The sequence below is a fragment of the Brassica oleracea genome, chromosome C7, assembly GCF_000695525.1.
Source record: "Brassica oleracea var. oleracea cultivar TO1000 chromosome C7, BOL, whole genome shotgun sequence".
Classification (NCBI taxonomy): domain Eukaryota; kingdom Viridiplantae; phylum Streptophyta; class Magnoliopsida; order Brassicales; family Brassicaceae; genus Brassica; species Brassica oleracea.
In genome coordinates, this window is record NC_027754.1 from 36227084 (window position 1) to 36250107 (window position 23024).

At 33.7% G+C, this 23024-nt stretch overlaps 5 protein-coding genes across 6 annotated transcripts; 3 read left to right on the forward strand and 2 right to left on the reverse strand.

Moving 5' to 3' along the window:
• The first annotated feature begins 4997 nt into the window (after positions 1–4997).
• Positions 4998–6248, forward strand: LOC106306206 (50S ribosomal protein L18). Its single transcript, XM_013742735.1, has 2 exons — positions 4998–5099; positions 5681–6248. Exon 2 carries the CDS (start codon positions 5715–5717, stop codon positions 6057–6059), a length of 345 nt encoding a protein of 114 aa, XP_013598189.1. The 5' UTR covers positions 4998–5099; positions 5681–5714; the 3' UTR covers positions 6060–6248.
• Positions 6249–6333: 85 nt separating this feature from the next.
• On the forward strand, positions 6334–8025 carry LOC106306205. Of its 2 annotated transcripts, none has more exons than XM_013742733.1 (4): positions 6334–6563; positions 6886–7256; positions 7324–7649; positions 7722–8025. In XM_013742733.1, the coding sequence occupies exons 1-4, from the start codon at positions 6482–6484 to the stop codon at positions 7855–7857; spliced, it is 915 nt and encodes a 304-aa protein (XP_013598187.1). In that variant the 5' UTR covers positions 6334–6481; the 3' UTR covers positions 7858–8025. The 2 variants fall into 2 exon arrangements, with proteins under 2 accessions (XP_013598187.1, XP_013598188.1); XM_013742734.1 differs by having other exon boundaries at positions 7731–8025.
• LOC106306204 (serine/threonine-protein phosphatase PP1) lies at positions 8001–10154 on the reverse strand. Its single transcript, XM_013742732.1, has 4 exons — positions 9788–10154; positions 8824–9383; positions 8550–8732; positions 8001–8365 (listed from the first exon to the last, which is right to left on the reverse strand). The coding sequence occupies exons 1-4, from the start codon at positions 9978–9980 to the stop codon at positions 8342–8344; spliced, it is 960 nt and encodes a 319-aa protein (XP_013598186.1). The 5' UTR covers positions 9981–10154; the 3' UTR covers positions 8001–8341.
• Positions 10155–15348: 5194 nt separating this feature from the next.
• On the forward strand, positions 15349–16706 carry LOC106301699 (60S ribosomal protein L18-2-like). Its single transcript, XM_013738148.1, has 5 exons — positions 15349–15399; positions 15615–15704; positions 15813–15941; positions 16065–16247; positions 16350–16706. Exons 1-5 carry the CDS (start codon positions 15397–15399, stop codon positions 16506–16508), a joined length of 564 nt encoding a protein of 187 aa, XP_013593602.1. The 5' UTR covers positions 15349–15396; the 3' UTR covers positions 16509–16706.
• Positions 16707–17526: 820 nt separating this feature from the next.
• LOC106303752 (sarcoplasmic reticulum histidine-rich calcium-binding protein) lies at positions 17527–18843 on the reverse strand. The gene is made up of 6 exons (XM_013740067.1): positions 18587–18843; positions 18419–18482; positions 18267–18329; positions 18008–18052; positions 17850–17906; positions 17527–17769 (listed from the first exon to the last, which is right to left on the reverse strand). The coding sequence occupies exons 1-6, from the start codon at positions 18796–18798 to the stop codon at positions 17677–17679; spliced, it is 534 nt and encodes a 177-aa protein (XP_013595521.1). The 5' UTR covers positions 18799–18843; the 3' UTR covers positions 17527–17676.
• Positions 18844–23024: the final 4181 nt, after the last annotated feature.

Below are 23024 nucleotides of genomic sequence, written 5' to 3' on the forward strand. Positions count from 1 at the left end.
TTCTTTTACCGGCTTCCCCTTAATCGTACTCTATTTTTTTTATGCCATCTCCAATAAAACACCAAACCTCAAATGTGATGTAATATTTTACACCAACTATTCATCACACCAAAATTAAAATTATGTATTTTATTATTTATATTTAATTATAGATAGTTATTTTTATTAATTAGTTTTTAACTCATAGTTAAATAAATATATCATACGATTTCACATTACTAAAACATTTAAATATTATTGTATATATTTTAATTAATAATATAATTAAATGAATATTATCAATTACTTTAAACTGTAACAAAATAAAATATCTTTTCATTTTTAATATTTAATTTTTTTAATATTGACTAATCTTTTAAATAAAATAAATAATTAAAAACTAAAAGAAAAATAGCATATACAAATAAACAGAAAGATAAAATTATCAAATTTTAATATATATATATATATCAAAACTAAATATGATAAATATAATTAGTCAATTGCAAATAATCAATGTATTAAATTAGCAAAACTAAAAGTTTTTTTAAATGAATATACACTAGACCCTGATCCGCACCCAGCGCGGATATGAATTTTCAGTTAATGATTATTTATTTAACTAAATGATGTATTTGTAATATTTGATGTTTTATATTCACCAAGTAAATAATTTTTTTGGCATCTTAAACCATCTATTTATGATGAATATTCGATATCATATACAAAATTGAACAAATAGACGTAATTAGAGAATTGTATATGATATATAAAAACAATGGTTATTAATGTAAAATATGAATAAATATTATATCATGACTTAGTATGGCATAAAAGATTATAAATTAGGTATACATGTTTAAAGAAAATAAAATGATTTTTAAACTTCTATGAAAAATTTAACATATAAAAAAGGGCGATGAATTAGTCATCAAATTGTAAATAATTTCATACTTTTGTTAATAATAAATTATTTATAGTCTTTGTTTTTGGTCAAGATAATTATTAAATGTCCATAACATTAATATGTTAAAATGCCATGAAAGCCCATGTTGTAACCGTTTTTTTTTCCGGGAAGTGTAACAAAAAACAATTACCTTTAACACTTCGTTTTGTTTAAGTTCTGTGTCGGTAAAAGATTAAAAAAAATCTCTCTATCTTTTTCAATGTTCAATTTGAAGCTTATTATGTGAAAATCATACGCAAATATAGGCAATTGGTTGGAATCTTTATATCTTTATATTCTTATAAATTTTAAATTTATTGTTTCCTCTTCTGCAAGCAAATCAATTACCGAAGTAATAGATCAATTGGTTGGAATCAAATATATTATTATAATTAGTGTAATTATGGTTACAATTTTTATATTTAACAGGTACATTAAAGATACGACTTTGAAGATATTATGTTTTGATTAATAAAATATATTGGATTTTGAGTTTTTATTTATTGATTTGTTTTTTTATAAAGGTTAGAAAATCAGTGGGATGAATGGTTGGTTGATACATCCTATAAAGAAAACGAAAACTATAGGTGGTTTGACTATTGTACATCGATCGATGCATGATGTAAGTTGACTATATAAAACTTGAGCATGATCATTTCGAACTAAAGCATAGGTAGCTTATATGCATTTGTTATATTGTAGTTAATATATTTAAAATATTACATAAGTCAAGTGATTCACGTTTTCGTAAAAATAAAATTCAAGTTCATTATTGGGCCGTACTCATCCGTAATAAGCTATGTTAAATATGATGTATTTTTAGGTTCATTTAAACATTAAGTTTAAATTTCATTAAGAAAAACTCTTTAATTTAACTGGAAAAAACAAGCATTAAAATAGGTAGGTTCATTTAATGATATTAAATTTAAATTTGATTAAGGAAAACTCATTAATTTAACTGGAAAAGACAAATATTAAAATAAGTAGTTTAATTTAATTTTCAGTGGCATGAAAGTGTAAATAAGTTAGAAAACTTAGGGGTATTTTTTAATGGGTACTTCTCTTTTAATAATATAGATATTTTTTTGGTGTAATGTTTTGAAGATGAAAATTATTGTTTAACACAAAAACATCAAAATTTGTGTCATAGTTGGAGATGTCCTTATGGCTGTGTTTCCAGACAAGAGTTTGATTGAACCATATTGTGTTGATATAAACCAGCACTTAACTTAATCGGCATTTTATGGTAATTATAATTTATAACCAAAACTTAGTTAATGCTAGTAGGTATGCACTGAAAGTTCGAACAGGTAAGGTTTTGAGCTCCTAGTCCTAGTTTAGTACTAGTATTAATAATAATTTGGTTGATAACTATATCTTTGGTGACGTCAGGGTGAAATAAAAACTGGGATAAAATAGTGAGACTTGAACTTGGATTCGGCGGCAGGAAGTAGACATAAACTGACCCAAACTCGTCACCTATCTTTACCGTGTGTCTCTATTACATGCGTTGCGTAATAAACTATACATGCATTGCGTAGTAAAATATTTCATAATCTATCTTTTACCAAAAAAAATATATTTATATTTCATAATCTATAAATTATGCTTAACCAATGTTGTCCAATTGTAAATCGATCTATCTGATATCATCTTTCTTTGTTAAAAGATCATTCTGTTATGCCAATCAATTTGTATTTAGTTGGTCTCTTTCACTATGCTAATCAGTTTGTATTCATTTCTATTTCATCCTCCAATGTTGACCAAATGTTGGAAATAAATATACTATTATATACTCCCTCCGGATATGAATGTAAGATGTTCTATATTTTTATCTTGTATACAAATGTACGATGTTTTGAGATATAATTAATGCATTTATTTTTAAAATTTAAACATAAATTAACAAGTAAAATTATGAGTGGTGAAACTTTATTGATATAATCAAAAAGTAACAACTAAAATATTGTATTTATTGTTTCTTAATATGTGTGTAAAACTTTAAACATCTAATATTTAAATCCAGAGGGAGTAGTTATTAACTGCGAGTCTCGTTTTACGAATCTACGCAGACATGCGTGTTGTATATACAACTCTCTGAAATAACATTGAGAAAGCAAAGAATCATTTAAAGTAATGAAAGACTTGGTGACATGATTGCCATTTTACTTCTTATCCACATTTAAAGTAATCCCACTTCGAGACTCAATCACTTTAATTCCACTCCCATTTATTTTTTTAGTTCAATACTTTTTGAATTTTCGGACTTATCTTATTTTCAGACTTGCCTCGTTTTATCAAACACTCGAAACCACGATATATATCAGGGGCGAATCTAGACATAAAATTTACTATGAGCATCAAGTGTATAAAATAAATTAGTGGGTGCAATAAAGAGAGTTTTCTATCTTATCTAATATTTTCTACCATTTTACCTTACAAAATAAACAAAAATTGAAAAAATAGGGGGTGCACATGCACCCAATGTGCTGGCTGTAGCTTCGCCCCTGCTATATATGCACGTAAACGAGCAAGCATAAGGTCCTGCCTCCTCATTCTGTACTCTCTTCTTCTGTACAAACAAAAATCTCTCTCTCTTCAACTATTGTAAGTAGTTCTTCAACTATTGTAAGTAGTTATATGTATGGCCATGGAAGGAGTTTGTGAGAGAAATGTAATGGGTGAGTAACACTTGCTGGAGAAGCAGGGCACGTGCGAACAAATGAGTTTGATCAGTACATTTTGATGAAATATTCGCACGTGTTCTACTACTCCAACACGTGTATCTCCCCTTCCCGACTATGCAATCGTCCCCGGTGAGAAGATAATTTACATAAGCGATCCGAGTACATACTTATTGGACTGCATCATACATGCATTTACTATATGTTAAATCTATATATATATATATATATATATATATATTCAAGGAAGAGTTTAAGCAAAAATCCATTGATAGTTACTCCAATTTTGTCACTTTTGTCGCCAATTACATATTGACATGGACACATGCAAAATTGCAGCGCATCTAGATTTTTTATACACATTGCATATGTACCTATAGTAATTCCCTGAAAAAGATTCTTCTTATAGTTACTCCACTACAAGATCAGACATGGTAAAAGTTGAAGTTAAATTATTGGACCACAAGATGTTGCGTGATAAATAAAGATATTTTTTCTAATCATACTCCCAAACTACTGATAATGTTATAATAAAACTATTCTACTTTATAATATGGATATCGGAATATTCAAGTTTCAAGACTGCAGTTAACTCTGACAGACAGTCTGATTTATACTATTATAGGGATTCAGTAACCCTGTTTTATCATTTGGAAATTGAGTTAAACGGAAGAAATCTTGTAACTATAGTTAAAGAAAAAGAGAATGATTTGCTTACGTCATGGTTATAAAAATGTATGAAAGCGTGTAAATGTGTGCAGGGTAAAAAGAAGAAAGGTTGATGCTGAGGCAAAGTTCCCTTAGAAAGCGGGGGACTTTCTCTATTTCACTCTCACTGCCATTAACTCTTACTTCCGTCTCTGTCCTCAGTAACTGTTTAATTAAAAAAAAAACACAGTTTAATAAATGAGAAAATCATATAAAAGTCAGCCACAGTTAAATTTTACGCAAGTAATATTATTGTCATGTACTTGTGGAGACAGAAAAAAGCACACTGGAGTGGAGGGCACAATTTTATAACGAAATATTTGTAAGAAAAAACAGACAAGTGAAAAGTGAAAACTAAAAACTACAATGAGGCAGCTTAACAAAATCGATTTTGCGACTAACAATCAGACAAATGAACCACGATGAAGCCTGTTTTATTCGGTATGTTGTTGGTTTAGCTTAGTAGGGAATAGAGACATGTCATTGGCATAAGACATCATATTCGAATTATTAAATTGGAAGATTAAATTTGAAATGTATTAAGACAAGAGTTTATTGGAAAATAGTAAAAATAAATAAATAAAAATTGAGATCACTGGAATAGATGAGCTCAACTCAAATTAAAGAACTAGGCTATCGAGCTTCAAAATGGGCCAATACTGAGCTCCAATAATGGGCCAATTACCTTTTCGTCCAAAGGTTTTTCATTTGTCATCATCCTCGTCGGCATCATTTCTCAATCTCTCCTTCGCCGCCGGACTCCGTCGCTTTCTATTTTCCAGGTACGCGAAATCTACGTTGATTTTCTACAACGTTGGAAGTCTTCTTAGCAGTTCTCACGGTAGATTGTTTTTATAGAACTAGAACCTTGAGAATCTCAAACACATTTCTTACTAGATTCTAGTTTCGTTTTTTTTTTTTTAGTTTAGCTGGAAGATGTATTTGATTAGTAGGAGAATATATGAACGTTTAGTGTTTGGATTGGTGTTAATGATCATGGTTTGACTCAAAAAAATTATAATCCACCAACTGTTTGATTAAATGTCTGAAAGGAAGTCAAATGCTGGTTGCTTGGTTAGACGGAGAGCAAAAACGTAGAATATTGATTCTTTTTATGTTTGGTATTTGGTTCAACAAGCCGTGTAATTATTTAAACACAGGAGGGTCACAACACACATAGTCTTTGTCTGATGATATAAGCCGTACCTGAAGATTGTATAAAACTTGCATCATCTACGTGTTACAGTTGTGTATTCATCATTAGTGAAAGCTATAGTTTTGTTCCTACTTCTTACATAATTTCTCTAAATGTGTTATTAGATTCTCTCTCTTTTATTTGTTCACACTTTGTTTCTCCTTGCAGTCTTTTATAGAGTAAGGGAGAGAGAGAGAGAAAGATGGTGATTCCACCGGCGGTTAGACCACCACGCCTCTTCGACTACCTCAAACCTTACGTCCTGAAGATGCACTTCACGAACAAGTTTGTTCACGCCCAAGTCATCCACTCACCGACAGCCACAGTGGCTTGCGCAGCTAGCTCACAGGAGAAAGCACTGAGGGAAACGATGGGCGTCACGCGCGACGTGGCTGCTGCTTCAAAGATTGGTAAGATCCTCGGGGAAAGGCTCCTGATGAAAGATATCCCAGCTGTTGCTATCCACATGAAGAAAGAGCAGAGGTATCATGGTAAAGTCAAGGCTGTGATCGATTCCGTCAGGGAAGCTGGCGTCAAGTTACTTTGAGCATTATTTCAACAAACAATCCATGAAACCAAAATCAATCTCGTGTTATTCGTTTCGAACATTGTTGTTTTTTTTTTGTAGCTTATGTTCATGTTTGTTCTTCAGCTTCAGGGTTATGAAGAAACTTGTTCTAAAGAGAACGAATGTTATACAAGCTTTGACTATTGAAATAATACGACTATATATCAATTTCGTTTCTAAAAATTTTGACATATATTGTCAGTTGTCACGGAGAGAGGCTGAATCAATAAAGTGGAAGATTCTTTTATTCTAAAACCAAATTAGACGGTGTCTTTACAATCGGGTATTCGGGTCCACCCGTAATAAGTCTTTCTGAACTTGAGTCACGAGTAACTATTTGTCTACGGTCGTGTTTTACTTTTTATCATTTGCTTCGAGCTTTTAGATCAATCAAGGGAAAGATGGGAAGATGCTTAACGAAGAAGGTGTTTCTGATTCGGAGTCCGATCCTGTTTCTTCATCTCCTGATCTCCTTCTCATCTGGTTAGTACCAAAAAGCTTAGGGTTCTTCTTCTTGTTCACATTCCCATTTGATCTGTTTGTTAGATTTCAGAAAATGGGTATCGTAGATTTCGGATTCTATCACCCAAAGTCTCAACCTTTTTCGTTTTTTGTCGTTTGGATCGTCTTGACTCGTGTGACGCAAACCAAACTGATTAGGAACCGAGTTTTGTTGTTTGGGGTCATGTGGGTTCTGTGTGTTTGCTAGCTTCATTTTGAGTTTCTTCTATTCATGTAAAGAAATTAAACTCTTTGCAATAAAGAAAACTTATCAAAGTTGTAGTGTAACGCTCTGTTTTTTCAGGTGCAATGAAACAGGATCCGAGAGGGGTCTGCGTTTCTAAAGGAGGGAGGTTTCCGCCCTATGATTCAGAAGGAAAGCCTCCTAAACCGATTGGTAAAGGATCAAAGGATCTAACTCTGTGCCAGGTGTTCCGTAAAAGGACTTGTTGCTCTCCTGCTCAGACAAACCCAGCTTTCGTAGCTGTCAGAAACTTGGCTACTTTCGGGGAAGCTAGTCAAGAGTGCCAGCATCTGTTCGAGCTGTTGGAGTGTTCGATCTGTAACCCCAACGTTGGAGTTCAACCAGGCCCTCCTCGCATTTGCGCTTCGTTCTGTGACAAAGTCTTTGAAGCTTGCAAAGACGCATACTTCGCCAGTAATGCACTTACACAGGTAAGAACATCCAAAGGAAAGGGATCAAATAGTTTGTGGGAATCTTATTGGTTTTGTATGTGATTAGATGATTGGTCCATGTGGAGTAAACGACATCATCTGCGTTAAAACCTCGAATTGGGAGTCTAACGGCACATCGTTCTGCGAAGCTGCTGGTTTCTCTGTTCAAACAAATGCTGATTCTAGAGATAAACCGTGTTATGGAAGCAAAGCAAGTCTAGAACCGGTGGTGGAGTCATCATGGCGGAGAAAGCCGAAAAAGAAGAAGACCCCTTTGAAGACTGAGACTTTATCATGTTTTAAAGATCTTTTGCAATGGGTTCGCGTGATGACAACGATTCAGAAGGTTTCGTTGGGAGTGTCGTTTGTTGTAGCAGGAATGTTCTTGATCAGGTTTCTCTCCTTTCTCACTCTAAAGTAAGCCTCTGAGTAACAACACCTCATTGTACTAACGCTTGCTTTTAGGGGTTACAGGCAATGGAATAACCGTAATCGGAAGCAGAGGCTAGTTGCAATCCAGAGAGCTGCTAGACGATTGGGAGGGAAGGCAAACGGGAATTCATACAATGCAGCTATAAATAGAAGAGCAGTTCAAAGTTGATTTCTTTTCACCATTGAACAAAGCTGAGTAAAGCCATGAATTAACTGTTATCGAACCTTCTTGTCTCAAGTAAAGTGTTGTCAAATGCGAGAAGTACTGTTTTTGCTGTTACTATTGTTATTCTGGTAAGAACACTAGAGAGCTTGAAATTGAAGAAAACGTTGTACATTGATGATATGCAAAGGGGTTTGTAGAACAAGAAAAAGTAACAAGCAAGAAGTAAAAAACTACGAGATACACTCTAGCTTAAACTAAAAGGGTTAAAAGAAGAAAGAAAAAGAGACTACCAAGGAGGTACAAATCTCCAGAGGCAGAAGACAGAAAACGAAGTGTGTTTTTTGCTATCACTCTTTTTTTTTTATACAGAAGTTGTTTGGTGATGATTTAAGGACCCTTTGGGGTTCTTCACTGCATTCAAACCATAGTGGAAGTCCGTATGTGGAGCCTTGCTTGAGCTATGGAATCGTTATCTTAAGAGTGAGGACTAAGACTTCCCCATTTTCGGCACCTGATAAAGACAAAATATATTAGTTGTAAACAAGTGACAAAAAACAAAACTTTTCATGTCCTAACAAAACCACAATGATTCTCCTACTGCTTATTATGATTGTGGACATGAAGTTCATGCTAAGATCTCACATTGAAACCTATTTTTTTTCCGCAAATTTCATATTTCAGCTGAAGAAACAAACCTTCTTGAGAGGATGTCCGCTGCTAGAAGCTAGGGCAGGTTTCATAATCTCGAAAGAGCAAACAAGAGACTCGTCCACGCTCAGTAATGCACCAGCGTTATCAAACTCCCCACCATAGTTCGGAGCTGAGAATATCGTCACTAATCTCCTTTTTGCGAAGAACTCGTAACCATCTTCCACTACCTGCAACACACAAACCATCACACACGTGTCAATATGGTAAACCAAAAAGCTAATATCAGATCAGTTTACAGAGGTTATTGTTCTGTTTTACTTGATGGCCACGGCAAATGAGGTCAAGATCATTCTTATCCAAGAACTCAGCGACTTTATCAGCTCCAAAAGTACAAGAGATGCCTCGATCACTATCAGCCCACCCTTCAATCTTCTGATCAGGATCAGACCAAAGCAAATCACAAAGAAGACCACTGTCTGGAATCTCCGTAGGCCTCTGAATCTCTCGAATCTGATTCAAATTATCCAGCTCCGGTGACAAGCCACCGTGCATACACAAGATCTTGTCGTCGATGAGTGCAGCTACGGGAAAACAGTTGAAACAATCAGTAAATATCTTCCAAAGGCGCACGTTGAATCTACGTTTGCACTCGTCGTAGAATCCGTATATCCTGTTGATCTTAGCGTCCTCGTGGTTGCCTCTCAAGAGATAAATCTTTGACGGGTAACGAATCTTGTAAGCAAGGAGAAGACAAATGGTCTCGAGACTCTGCTTGCCTCTGTCAACGTAGTCACCGAGGAAGAGAAAGTTGGCTGAAGGAGGGTAGCCTCCGTACTCGAATAGCCTCAGAAGATCTTGATACTGGCCATGGATATCACCTGAGCTCCCACAAAACCAAAGAAAACGTTACTCAGATGCTCAAGTTCAAAGAGAAACCCTAAAGTTTGATACTTTCACCCACAAACTATGCAAATTTCATCATGAATCGATGATCAGAGAGAGAGAGGGATTACAATACCCAGATGCTCAAATACACAGAGAAACCTTAAAGTTTGGTACTTTCACTTCCTAACTATGCAATTTCATCATGAAGCCATGTTGAGAGAGAGAGAGAGAATACAATACCCAGATGCTCAGAGAAACCCTAAAGTTTGCAACTTTCAGCCCCCAACTATGCAATTTCATCATGAATCGATGATGAGTGAGAGAGAGAATACAATACCCAGATGCTCAAATTTCACAAAGAAACCCTAAAGTTTGCTAATTTGGATCATGAGATTACCGCAGATGCGAATCGGGGCGTGGAGCTCGAGGAGATTGGGTTGAGAGAGGAAGATTTGACGCGCGTTGAAGCAGAGTTGACGAATCTCGCTCTCCGATAGCTGAACCTGTTTGCCTCCTCTACCTTCCAACAATCTCCTGATGATATCGTCCAGCACCCCTTTCTCCACCATCCCTTCCATACTCGTCATCATCGTCTTCTCACCAGAATCCAAAATTGATAATCAATCGGAGAAATCAAAGGGTTTTTCTCCTTTGAATTTTCCCGGGAAAGAATGTGGGAAACATGCAATGGAGGAGCTTTAGGGTCAAACGATGAGAGCTCAGAATAAATCTATTTTCTGTCTTTTTAAATATTCAGAGGAGGAAAGTGGTAGAGACAAGATAAGAAGAGAACAATCGCAAAGAATGATTATATATAATACCGGAAAATTGTCAACAAGTCCAAAACTTTCAAAGCATTTCCATAACAGAATAAACCCCAAACTTCTGCGTATTGATTGGTTTTATTAATCAAGGGCGGCTAGAAATATGAAGATTGGACATACTGTACACTGTTCTGTTATGGAAAATAACATGGTAGTACCAAAATGTAATGTGATTTGGATATTACGATCTTATAATGAGATTCAACTTCTGATGGGATGAATGAATAAACTATTATCTGGAAAGATTATGCTAGGAATCCTACGTATAAAGTATGATAAGACGTAGTGTGACATATAAAGAGCATTAGTGGATCAAACAATTGAGAAAGTTTTACTAACCCACTACTAGGGCTACCATTCATATTCTATGTTAAGAAATTCTTTATCTACTAATTAATGATTACATTGATGTTAAATGGATCCTGAATGATTCAGATAAACTCAAATGAACTTTTAGGACAAAAAGTTTCCTGAAACTAATCTAAGGCAAAGCTGTGTGCTGGATTGTGGTGTGACTGATAAACAAATAGCACGTGGATCAACCTAATTTTCCAATCTCAGTGAGTAATTTAAGAGCATGTTTATCCCTTCTTAGATTTTTTTTTGTTTAAAAAAATAAAAATAAAAAGCAAATCAATCTCGGACCGCCACAAGTCAGTGGGGCACGCGAACAGTGTAAGAAACTCACTAAAATCGATTCTTAATTAATAATTTTTGTAATCAATCCTTAAAAGTTTTGTGGGGGCTCACTCACTAAAAACCTCATTAAGGATCCCAACCTCACTAAGGACCCCATATAAACATGCTCTAAGTTCACAGCGTAAAGTACACTCACAGACTCCTTATCATTCCAAAAAACTTTTGTGTCGATACTTGATAGATAGATACTCCCTCTGTTCCTTAAAGTAAGATTTTCTAGAGTATGCACGCTTATTAAGAATTTAATAAATGTTTATAATTTAAATTACTTTTTACTTTATTATACACTTTCCAATAATTTTTCACCGATGAAATTTAATCAATTCAAATATTTTCAATTAATATTCCTCAAAAGTATAAAAAAATATCTTTACAATATAGAAAATCTATCTTTGTAGAACAAGAAAAAAATCTAAAACATCTTAATTTCGGGAACGGAGGTAGTAGATAACTTTTTTTTGTTTTCTTGATCTACATCCATACCTAATCATAACCATTATTTTACTCTACTCACGTCACGATTGGTTGTACACAACAAACCCTACTCCAGACAAAACTTATTAGTATAAAAAGTATGTATTAATTGTTGCATACGTGATACGTGCATTCATATAATCTCCCAATAGATTCCGTTTTATGTATCCCTCCCTCCAATGTATATTAGCAAAAAAAAAAGAAGTATATTTGCATGTTTAATATAATCAATTAATCATCTATCTCCCACTAGATTGTTGAATGGACTTGCTTACCACACTAAGTGCATAAAACAATGTCATGACGTGTATAAGACAGTTATGAAAATAGAATTTCCACTAGCTGTTGGTATCTGGTTTGGTTATAGACAATAGGATAGCTTCCATTGACGGCAATGTTAGCAAGTCCGATACATATACTCCTTTAATTGGAGATATGAACATTTAATTTTTTTTTTTTGAATATATGTTAAATTTATTCAGAAGAAAATAACTTTTTTACAACAAGTGCATCATGTTTTTGAGATTGACACACTTTCAACTTAGATTATAAAACCCCATAATAGAAATCACCGAGTTGCAAGCTACCGGGATAAACCTCCATCGTAGTTTTGGTCCCCCAATTGTTGAATAGAGCAGCAATGGTTCCTTACTTGACTATCCAAAAATTTCCCAAGTTCTCTTGTTGGAGTAGCTGTTGCACCATGTAATTTCATTCCTTTCTCTCTAGATTGAGTTGATTGCACTCTCTAGATTGAGTTGATTGCAGCTTGCAATGTATAACGAGTGAGGAAGTTTGTGAGAAAATCACCACAATTATCCATGATTAGATCCAATAGCTCTGACCATTTCATGGTGAAAGAAGTCTGTAATAATCCACCCATGAGTAGAGACCACACCTCCGAGGAGTAGCTACACTCAAAATACAATGATCCCTTGTTTGCGGCCCACGACAGGATGCAAGCCACATCGACCCCCTCTTCCAAGTTAGCTTTTCTGCAAATAAATACTCATGGGATGTCAGAAAAAATACTAATGGATTTTCTCTGGTTTAACAATTGGTTGATTTTTTTTAATCAAGGGTGGCTGAAACTATGAAGATTGGATATACTGTACACTGTTATATTATAGTAAATGGTATCAAAATCTAATGTAACTTTTGGTTATTTTGATCTTATACTGAGATTCAGTTTCAGGTGGGATGAAAAAATCATCTAAATTCTACAGAAAAAGTATGATGGGACAGAGTGTGCCATATAAAGAGCATTAGTGGATCAAACAATTGATAAATTTTTACTAACCCACTACTAAGGCTACCATTTATATTCTATGTTTAGAAACTCTTTATCTACTAATGATTGCATTGATGTTAAATGGATCCTGAGTTATTTTAAATGGATAAATCAAAAGAACCTTTAGAACAAAAAGTTTCTAAAACTATGTAAGGCAAAGCTATGTGCTAGATTTGTGGTGGTTATATTGAGAACAAATGGCACGTGGATGAACCTAATTTTCCAATCCCAGTGAGTAATATAAGTTCATAGCGTATAGTACTAACTGAATCCGTACCAGTCCACGGAACTTTGTCTCGGTACTTAACAGACAGATAACTTTTTGTATGCTTGATCTAGATCTTCTCCACACCTCCTTATAAGCATGATCCTTATTTTCCTTTACTCACGTCACGATTGGTTGTACACAATACAAGAAACCCTACTCCAGACAAACTTATAGTATAAAAAGTACTAGATTTTGACGTATTTTTTTTTAATTTTTGTTTTAAAATATGATGCTATTTGTTTTTTATGTCACTATTTAGGATTGAGCAAAAAACTAGATTTTGAAGAACCAAACCGATCTCAATCCGAATAAGCAGTACCAAATCCGAACCGAAATTGATTAAATATCTGAATTATTCAAAATTTTGGTATTTGAAGAACTGAAACCTAATCCGATCCGAACCAAAGTATTTTGGGTATCTAAAATAGATTTATATACTTATATATATTAATTATTTTTAGATTTACTATATATAAAAACATCCATAATATATATGATACTTTTAAGTTCGTTTAAATACTTGAAAATATATACAAATACTAAAATAGTTAAAATATACTCAAAACTCTAAAAATACTCAAATAATTATTAATTCTCTATCCAAATATTTAAACTAAACCAATTTACATGTTAAATTAGATACTCTGACATATGTTATTCAAATTTATATGTAACATATTCTATTGTTTATAGATTTTTTTTAAAAAAATTAAAGCATATAATAAATTTTAATTTTTTTAAAATAATTTAAATTGGTTATCCAAAACCGAACAAATTCTTCAAAGATCTGAACCGAACACGAATTCCCAAACAGACCCGCAAACGAACCCGAACGCCCACCCCTAATCACTATTATATATCCTATATGTGTCATCAAAGGTTACAAAAATATGTGTTATCATATAATTAATCGTATTTTATACATACCATCAAATAAGTAATCTTATAATTAATAATATTTTATACGTACAATCATATAAATAATCACATATATCTATCTTATATTCTTCAACGTAAAATACAAAAACCATAATTTAAGTTGGTGTTTGAAATTGGGCTTTGTATTGTATTTTTCTTATATATATTGAAAATATTTCTATAATGGTTATTGTAAAATATGTTAGTAAAAATCAAAATTTGAATATATGTATATTTTTTTTTTTGATAACCGTAGTGTGATCCCAAAGGCTTTCTAGACCCAAGGACTAATCACTACGAGGCCCGCAGGATCCGCGTTTTCTTACCACTTAAGGCGCCCCGGGTGGCCAAGGGGAATCGAACCCAGGGCGGTACTCATAGCTGTGAGCCCTTTATTACTAGGCCAAGACCACTTGGTTAAATATATATATGTATGTTTTCGAATGAATTTTTGATATAAATCAATTTTAAATTATTATTTTGATTTGAATATGTATATCAAGTAACATAAGCCCATTACTTTTTAATATAATGTAATGGACTTCCAATTTTTTTAATAGCATAAACCCATTACTTTTTTTTTTCTAACTTACTGCTATCTATGTTTCCCAACAACATTATATTTATTTTTTATTAATATCCATGTTTCCAAACAAAAGCTTAAAATACTTCTAGTTTAATACTCTCTCTGTTCCTGAAAGTAGGATTTTCTAGATTTATTTTTTGTTCCAAAATGATAGATTTTCTAAAATTTTAAGGTACTTTTAGTAGTGAATGTTGAAAAGTTGTATACTTTTAAGAAATATTAATTGAAAATATTTGAATTAGTTGAATACTATTGGTTGATATTTATTAGAAAATGTATAGGAAAATAAATAATAAATTCAATTGTAAAAAATTAATTGTTTCTTTAATATGCGTGAATACTCTAGAAAATCCTTATTTTGGGAACAGAGGGAGTAAGATAGATGTGTGCATACTTGCATTCGTACTCCCACTAGATCGTTGAATGGACTTGCTAACCAAACAAAGTGCATAAGACAGTGGCATGACGTATACAAGATAACTATGTAAATAAAAAATTTCCACCAACTGTTGGAACCTCTATTTGTTGGTATTTGGTTTGGTCATAGATAATCCGATAGCTTCCATTGACGGCAATGTAAGCAAGTCCAACACATATATATATACTCCTTTGTGATATGAAAATTTGATTTTTTGGTCATGCTGCCATTTCTATATTCTTTAAAAAAAAAAGGTTCAAATCCATTTTCAGCAAACTCTTTTATGGTATTTGATTCTTTGAATTGGATACTTACATCTAGCATTTACAAGCAAAAAAAAGAATTATATTGACAAAACAAATATATTCACGAAGAGGAAGGATGTTTTAATAAATGGGCTTGTAGTTTGGGCCTGAAAAGCCCAAAAGTGAAGATGAACTCATGAAACCTAAAAGTGCGAGAGAGCTTCCTCCTATAAATCAAAAACCCTAGCTCCATTTTCGTTTTCCTCCGTCGACAGCACAAGCCATGGTACGTACACACTGATCTCCGCCGCTCAATTATCTTCTATTTTCTGAGCTTCATCTGTTGATTTAGTGGATAATTGATTATTCCTTAGGCTTGTTCGTTTCGATAGTTGAATCTAATATTGTAGATTTAGTGTGTGTGTGGTGCTCATTAGTCAATTGATTTGCCCGGTAGCTTAGAGCGAGGTTCCTCACGAGGCCTTGTTGTGGTTGTTGTAGGGTATCGATCTTATCGCGGGAGGTAAGAGCAAGAAGACCAAAAGGACTGCTCCAAAGTCCGATGATGTCTACCTCAAGCTTCTCGTCAAGGTAATGAATGACACCGATGTGCTATGATTCTCACTGTGTCTTTGTTTGTTAATGGTAGAATGAATCGTAATGGCATATCGGTTTATTGAGATTTTTCTCCTTGTGCAGCTATACCGGTTTTTGGTAAGGAGAACCGGCAGCAAGTTCGATGCTGTGATCCTTAAGAGGCTTTTTATGAGCAAAGTCAACAAAGCCCCTCTTTCACTCTCCAAGCTCGTTGAGTTCATGAAGGGAAAGGTTCGTTTTTTCCTTGAGACCCTCTCTATTACTCTTTATATACATTGTCCTATTATGTTTGAGCAAGAGAATAGATTTTGTTTCTCTGGATCCGCTCAAGTTGGTGTTACTTTCTTAATTTAGGATGGTAAGATTGCTGTGTTGGTTGGGACAATAACTGACGATTTGAGAGTGCATGAGATTCCTGCCATGAAGGTTACTGCCTTGAGGTTTACAGAGAGAGCCAGGGCTAGGATCGAGAAAGCTGGTGGAGAGTGCTTAACATTCGACCAGCTTGCTCTCGTTGCTCCATTGGGACAGAACACGGTGAGTGTTCATTTTACAAACGAGTCACCTTTATTTATTCAAATGGCTTTGTGTTTGTTTAGTTTGTATGAAGTTGAGTTTGTGTTGATGTGTTGTTGACAGGTTCTACTTAGAGGACCAAAGAACTCTCGTGAAGCAGTGAAGCACTTTGGTCTTGCTCCTGGTGTGCCACACAGCCACTCCAAGCCCTATGTTAGGTCTAAGGGAAGGAAGTTTGAGAAAGCCAGAGGAAAGCGAAAGAGTCGTGGATTCAAGGTCTAAGAAGAGGTCTCTGCTGTTTCGACGGGGGTGTTATTTCGTTATGGTTGCTTTCAGTATAGCAGTTTTGCTAGTGAACTCGTGTGTTCCTCTTTTCCTATTCCAGACATTGTTTTAAGTTATCTGTCTTTCCGTTCTAAACGACAATTAAATGTTTTGCTTAATAACATTTTGAGAATTTACTGCCGCTAAGCTTTGTTTGATATTTGTCTTAGAGTCATGAGAATTACATATGATATTTGTGTTGTTTCACCATTGTTTTCAATTGTTAATTCTCAACTCATTTTGATAACTGGTTGAATGGGATATTGATACGTTTGTGCCATGGTTCTACGCAAGGTCGTGATCTAGTACAGTCAGTACATACAGATCAATTAGTGTTGGCGTATAAAATCTTAGCGCAAGAGTTGATGTTTTATTCAGCTTACATCACTTTAACGAGACTTCAAAGTTGAATTCGTGATTCTAAATGGCATGTATGTCTTTTATTTTTTAATCATAACCGGTCTATATTACATTAAAGAGTTTCGACCTATTGTGTGTAACTGTAGCCGTGCAGAAGAAGCCATTAGATGATGGAAAACAAATTGTTCCAGCAAGTTACAAGTTTGTGTCATGGCCGAGACTGTTTTGTGAATATTAAACTTATTTTGATTTATATGATTTCTTGGACCAACAACAACATAAAAAAGGGGTGCTATTACAAATTCTTACTCATCACCAATTATCTTAGTAAGGGAGGGGAGGCTGATGATAATGAGCCTCAGAAATGAACATTTAACGTATTATCGTAATGAAGACTGTCTAATAAGAACACACTAAGGTTTCTCAGCACAAGTTCGTGTGTCCTCCAACAACACTAGAACACAACTCCATGGTAACAAGAGATGGCTCAAAAGTTCAACACTGAACCTTGGAAGTTGGAATTGGTCTGATATACGCACCGATAAAATCTCAGAAACCATTTCTCGGGTTTCCAAGAAGAACACAATAGTTTGAAGACCAAACAATAAAATGGAGATTAAACGAAAACCAAATCCAATATGCTGTAATACCAACTCAATTTCATGATAAATTTGTCCTTTTGGATAAACAAAAACGAAAATCTTAATCATCAAACATAGAATCTAATCAAAGAGGGCCTGATACATTTTTGGTGTTCAGAATAAAACTAGTCGAAACTTGCATTCAAGAACTTAAGCAACTCATTCCTCTTGCTCTCTGCAGCTTTGTCCTCTTTGGACTTGTCAACCTTCAGCATAATCTGTAGCCAAAACACACAGAAGAAGCATGTGAGCAACGTTTATGAATTAACAAAACAAAAGATAGAGAGTTTTGACTAACCTTTTTCCCAGAGACAGCACTTCTACGCTCACCATCGTCCTTGTCTCGACCCAAAAACTGAATCAGAGAGTAGAGGAGTCACGTCGAAACTCACAGCTAGGAAACAGGGAACTACTTGATACAAAGTTTAGATCTTTATGGCATGTTAGTATTAGTACCTTGGATAGCTTAACAGGCCCGCTGCTTCCTTCTCCTTCTCCATTCTATACAACACTCACATCGCCAAGACCAAAAAGGAAAAACAAACAATGTCCCAGGTTTAACACGTCACCAACCCCAGCTCCAAGTTCGAAGAGGCCCCACAGAGAAAAGGCAAACGAAGTATTATAAGTAACTTGTCATCTTAATAAAATTTTCATCCAAGGCAAAAGAAGAGTTTATCTAAAAGCACATAGCAAAACGAGAGAAAGCTCACACCTTTCTGTCTCTGTTCTTATGACGTTTATGACGATGACTCTTGCTTCGCTCCTTATCCTTAGCCTGTGAAACATAAAGATCAATTTCAAGCTGAAAAATCATAAGTTAAAACAACGCATGATTATGAATTTGAGCGAACAACTAAACTAAACCTTCTTTGGCTTGTCGTGCTTCTTGTGCCTTCGTGACCTCTCATGCTCACTCTCTGAGCTCTCACTTTTGCCCAAAGAAAAAACGCAAATAATCGCCAAGTTAGTGTTTTCAATCGTATTTCTCCGACGAGAGATCGTTGAAACCGTGTTTACAAGAAACCCACGAACCTGGAGGAATCGGAGTAAGACGAATCAGAGGAATCCGAAGAGTGCCGGCGCTTACGGCGTCGTTTCGAGCTGGACCGGCTCTTCTTCCGTACCTTGAGCGAGTCCTTCTCCCGATCGCTTCTACGGTAGCGACGGCGATCCTTGCGGCGGCGATTAGAGTCTGACGAATCGGAGGACACGTCTGAGGAGGAGGAAGACGATGAAGCCGCCATTGTTTCGGAGGAAAATTGGGATCTCAAGGGTTTTGGTCAAATTGTGTAAGAAAGAAAGATATCTATATATTTGGAGTTCCGACAAATAATCGGAGGGCTTAATTATGTAATAAAAGACTACAATGGTGTTTAATATAAACATTAAAAAGGATGAGGATTTTTATGCAATTTCAGAGTTCTCGCTTACAAGTTACGACCCGGATCTAGTCTCAAGACATATCGGGCCAAACTCTCCGCTCTGCCCAACACTAAAAATTAGGCCTGTGGATCCTGAAAACCTGAACTGTAACCGACCCGATCCGAAATCGAACCGAAAATTTATAACTACTTTTTGGGTCCAAATTTTTTTATCCAAAAAATCGGAGCCGAAAAAAAACAACTCGAATAGACCTAGACCCGAATAGATCTGACCCGATAAGAACCAAACCGAATAGATCCGACCCGATAAGAACCGATTTGTTCCCGACTTAAAAACCTTATACATCCAAAACTATGATTTTTAGTGTTCTATTATTTTGTAATATTTTTAAGTAATGCTATACCTTAATTTTCGGGTTTTAGTTTTTTTTTTATTATTTGTACTAAATGATGTATTTGTAATATTAGGTCATATTACATTGACTAAGTCATGATTTTGTGTGTGTTAAACCATTTATTGTATAGACAATATTCGATATCATATAAACAAATTCAACGTAAATATTTAATTAGAGATTTGTATACGATAATATAAAACAACGTTTTTGAATTTAAAATATGAAAAAATATATATAACTGATTTTTAAAGTTATTTTCACTACAATATCACTGAGGCTTTACATGTTTTGAATTTATTGATTTGGTTTGTTTAGAAAGATTAGAAAATCATTGGTATATATGATTGGAATTTTATACATTTAAGAAATATAGATATATATATATATATATATATATATATATATGAATCTTGTTGCTGAGTTACAATAATATATCTATATGATGTCAATGAAAACGTGACTGAACATAGGATTTTTAGAGGAATAATTATTAACATAAGTATGATATGAATGAAGACTTGAAGTGATGATTTTAATTTTTTTTTAAACTAAAATTATTGTCCATTGCTCTGTATACAGGTCCATCAGCTATAAAAGAAGAACTACAGCTTGAGGTTACAGTTAATAAGAAAGGTGTCACATTTTTTGTATGGCACTGTAGTTTAGTTAGCAAAAACAGATCATGGTAAGTGAAGAAAAAAGCTTCTGGTTACAGTCTTCTTATTACATTCAATTGACATGATATTTTTGACACTGTAATTTAGTTAATGGAAACACATTATGTTGAAAGTCTTGAAGTCATTATTTCCAATTTGCTAGGGAAAATTCTAGTTAGGAATATGCAATTCTAGTTAGGAATATGCATTAACTAATCGGAGAAGACATTATTAAAAAGAAAGATTATTTAAAGCTTCAGCGGCGTTGTAATGTAAATAACTTCAAAAATTTAGGGGTAATTCCTAAGTATACTTCTATTTTAATAAGATAGACGAAGCTTTAAAATGTAAAATTTAGAGTTTAAAAATACTAGAGTCTTTTTTCCGCGCTACGCGCGGATAATCACTATAAATACATTTTATTTTGATGTTTAATTACAATATGAGCTATCTTGTTGTATTTGTTAGTTTTTAGAAAAAAAATTATTAGTTATATATTGATAATTTTAACTTAATTTTGACCCATTTTTTGTTTGGTGTTTTGCTATTTATTGGTAATTAATTTAACTATTGTTATTACAGATTTTTGTGTAATCAAAAATAGAAATTGCATGACTAATTTATAAAATGTAATTGTATAATCACTGTAAATGAAGATAAAAAAATTAACTATCAAACAAAATTTAATTAATGTATGAAATAAATAAGATGTGATAATTAGCTGTAATTCACGATGTGTGAAAGTTAAGCCCTGAAATTGTTTTATATTTTATATGTTTTATACTCTTTCTGTTTCAAAATGTTACATGTTTTAGGTTTTCACACTTATCAATAAAATATAATAAATCTTAGTATGATATGTATATTCTTTTGTGACCAACTTTTTAACCAATCAAAATTTAGTAAATACAATTAATTTTTTTGAAGTTTACAATTTACCATTACTATCTATTAAAAGTTGCATTGAAAAAAATAAAAGATGCATCTTTTTAAAATAATCATTTTTTTCTAAAACATGTATTATTTTAGAACAGGGGCAGTATTTTAGTTAGTTAATATTATGTTTCATTCAGATAATGTAATTCTAGGACTCGAGATAGTATATTTATATTTGCTTAAAAACTTGTTGGAAAAACTCAATTGCTTTTTAATATATATTATGATTAGGTATATATGTTAATTGACAAAACACCATTAATAATAATCTAGGATCAATATTGAACTTAGGGACATTTATGGAATAATCAACATGAAAAATTTAAATTGTATGTTAGCTTTAATAAGATAGAAGAATGTTAGCTTGGTGTAGGAAGATAGTGAAGAGGTTGTGTTTATGTTTTTCTTTGGGCGTTGAGTTGATGTGTGTACAAGATATATTGAAATCTTGGTTTGTATATAATTGTAAAGAAAAGCGTTTTGTATATAAATATATGCAGTTAATATGCTTTGATTAATATAAAGTTGTTGGTGAGGGAACTGTCTTGTAAAAGTACACAAATAAACGTCCCTCGGTCTTAACTAACGAAACATAAATATTTGATTATAGACTTCTTCGTGTCTGCTTGAATCCATGATCACTTAGGAAAGCAGAGCAGAATGCTCGATGAAAATATCCGGAGTCTACGTGGACATGGTCAAACTTGATCCTTCTAAGGGTATGTGAGCATATCTATCAGTCACACAAGCTATTCACAATGAACTGTAAAGTTACTATCAGGATAACATATGTCTCTTTTACTATATCTCTTTTACCTGACAGTAACAACCTGCTGCTGCATTCTTTCTTAGGAGCTTCCGTATTTATCTCAGAGACTGTTGCTTCTTTCATAGTAACCGTCCCTTTTGAGTGCTTTCATACGCATCGGCTGGCATTTCAACTTTATCTTCTTCCGATGTCCGAGGGTCACTTGTGATCTCTACAATTTCCGTTGGCAGTTTTACTGCTGGTGCATCGTTGTTGTCACTATGAGCTGGTTTCTTCTCGCCTTTAGATGCAGCAGATGTAGTAAGAAATCTCCCCTTGGGAGGAGGACAACATGCAGACTCTAAATCTACATTACGGCGATGATAGTTTAGCAGTGATGACTGATAAAACCAAGTTTAAGAACTCATGAATTGAGATAATGACTAAAATATAAATAGATGGATTAAAATACAAAACGCTAATTTCGGTCGGTTTGTCTCCAGAAACTATCATTATTTCGCCGGCTTTTTCTTTGTTTTTATTTATATTTTACTTTTTAGCCACATTTATATTTTACTTATGTTTATATATGTTCTTTTGGCTTTTCAGGTTGGCAATTCCTTTAGTTTATTAATGTTCTTTTGGCTTTTCAGATTTGCATAGGCATGTTAGAGATGTATCTGTTCGCATCATCATAGAAAGCGATCATCTCTGGTTCTATTTGCAATAGCATGCATAGTAAAGCTATTTCTATTAACACCTGTAGTTGGTCGGGTCTTTAGCCGTTGTAATGTTTCTTTGAACACACAGTTAACATTATACATGCATTTAAAATTTAGTAAAAAGGTTATTTAAATGTCTTTGAGGAGACTGAGCTATATAAATGTTTGTATAGCTTCTCTTTGCCCTTGTAACCTAGGAGGGACTGTTGCTCCGGTAATCAGAATTTTGTACTGTTTCCGATGCCCCATTAAAGGGTTTATTGAATTTCAATTTTTTTTTTTTTAAAATAAGTGACCTCCTAAATCTTCTTTCGTGAAACAAAGGAGTATAAGTGGAGAAGCAGATAAAGCCAATGGCAGAAAAAGAAAAAAATTTGAGTCACGGCGACTATACAAAGATCTCTACAGTTTATATAAACGCCAAAAATATAAATAGATGGATAAAAATACAAAACGCTAATTTCGGTTGGTTTGTCTCAAGAAACTATCATTATTTCGCCGGCTTTTCTTCTTTGTTTTGAGATTCTGTAAAATCATCCGTTTAAATAGCACTAATAGTCTAGATGATCCAGGAAAAAAAGACCCATCTCATATCTTTCTCTTAGATTCTTTTTATTATAAAATAAAC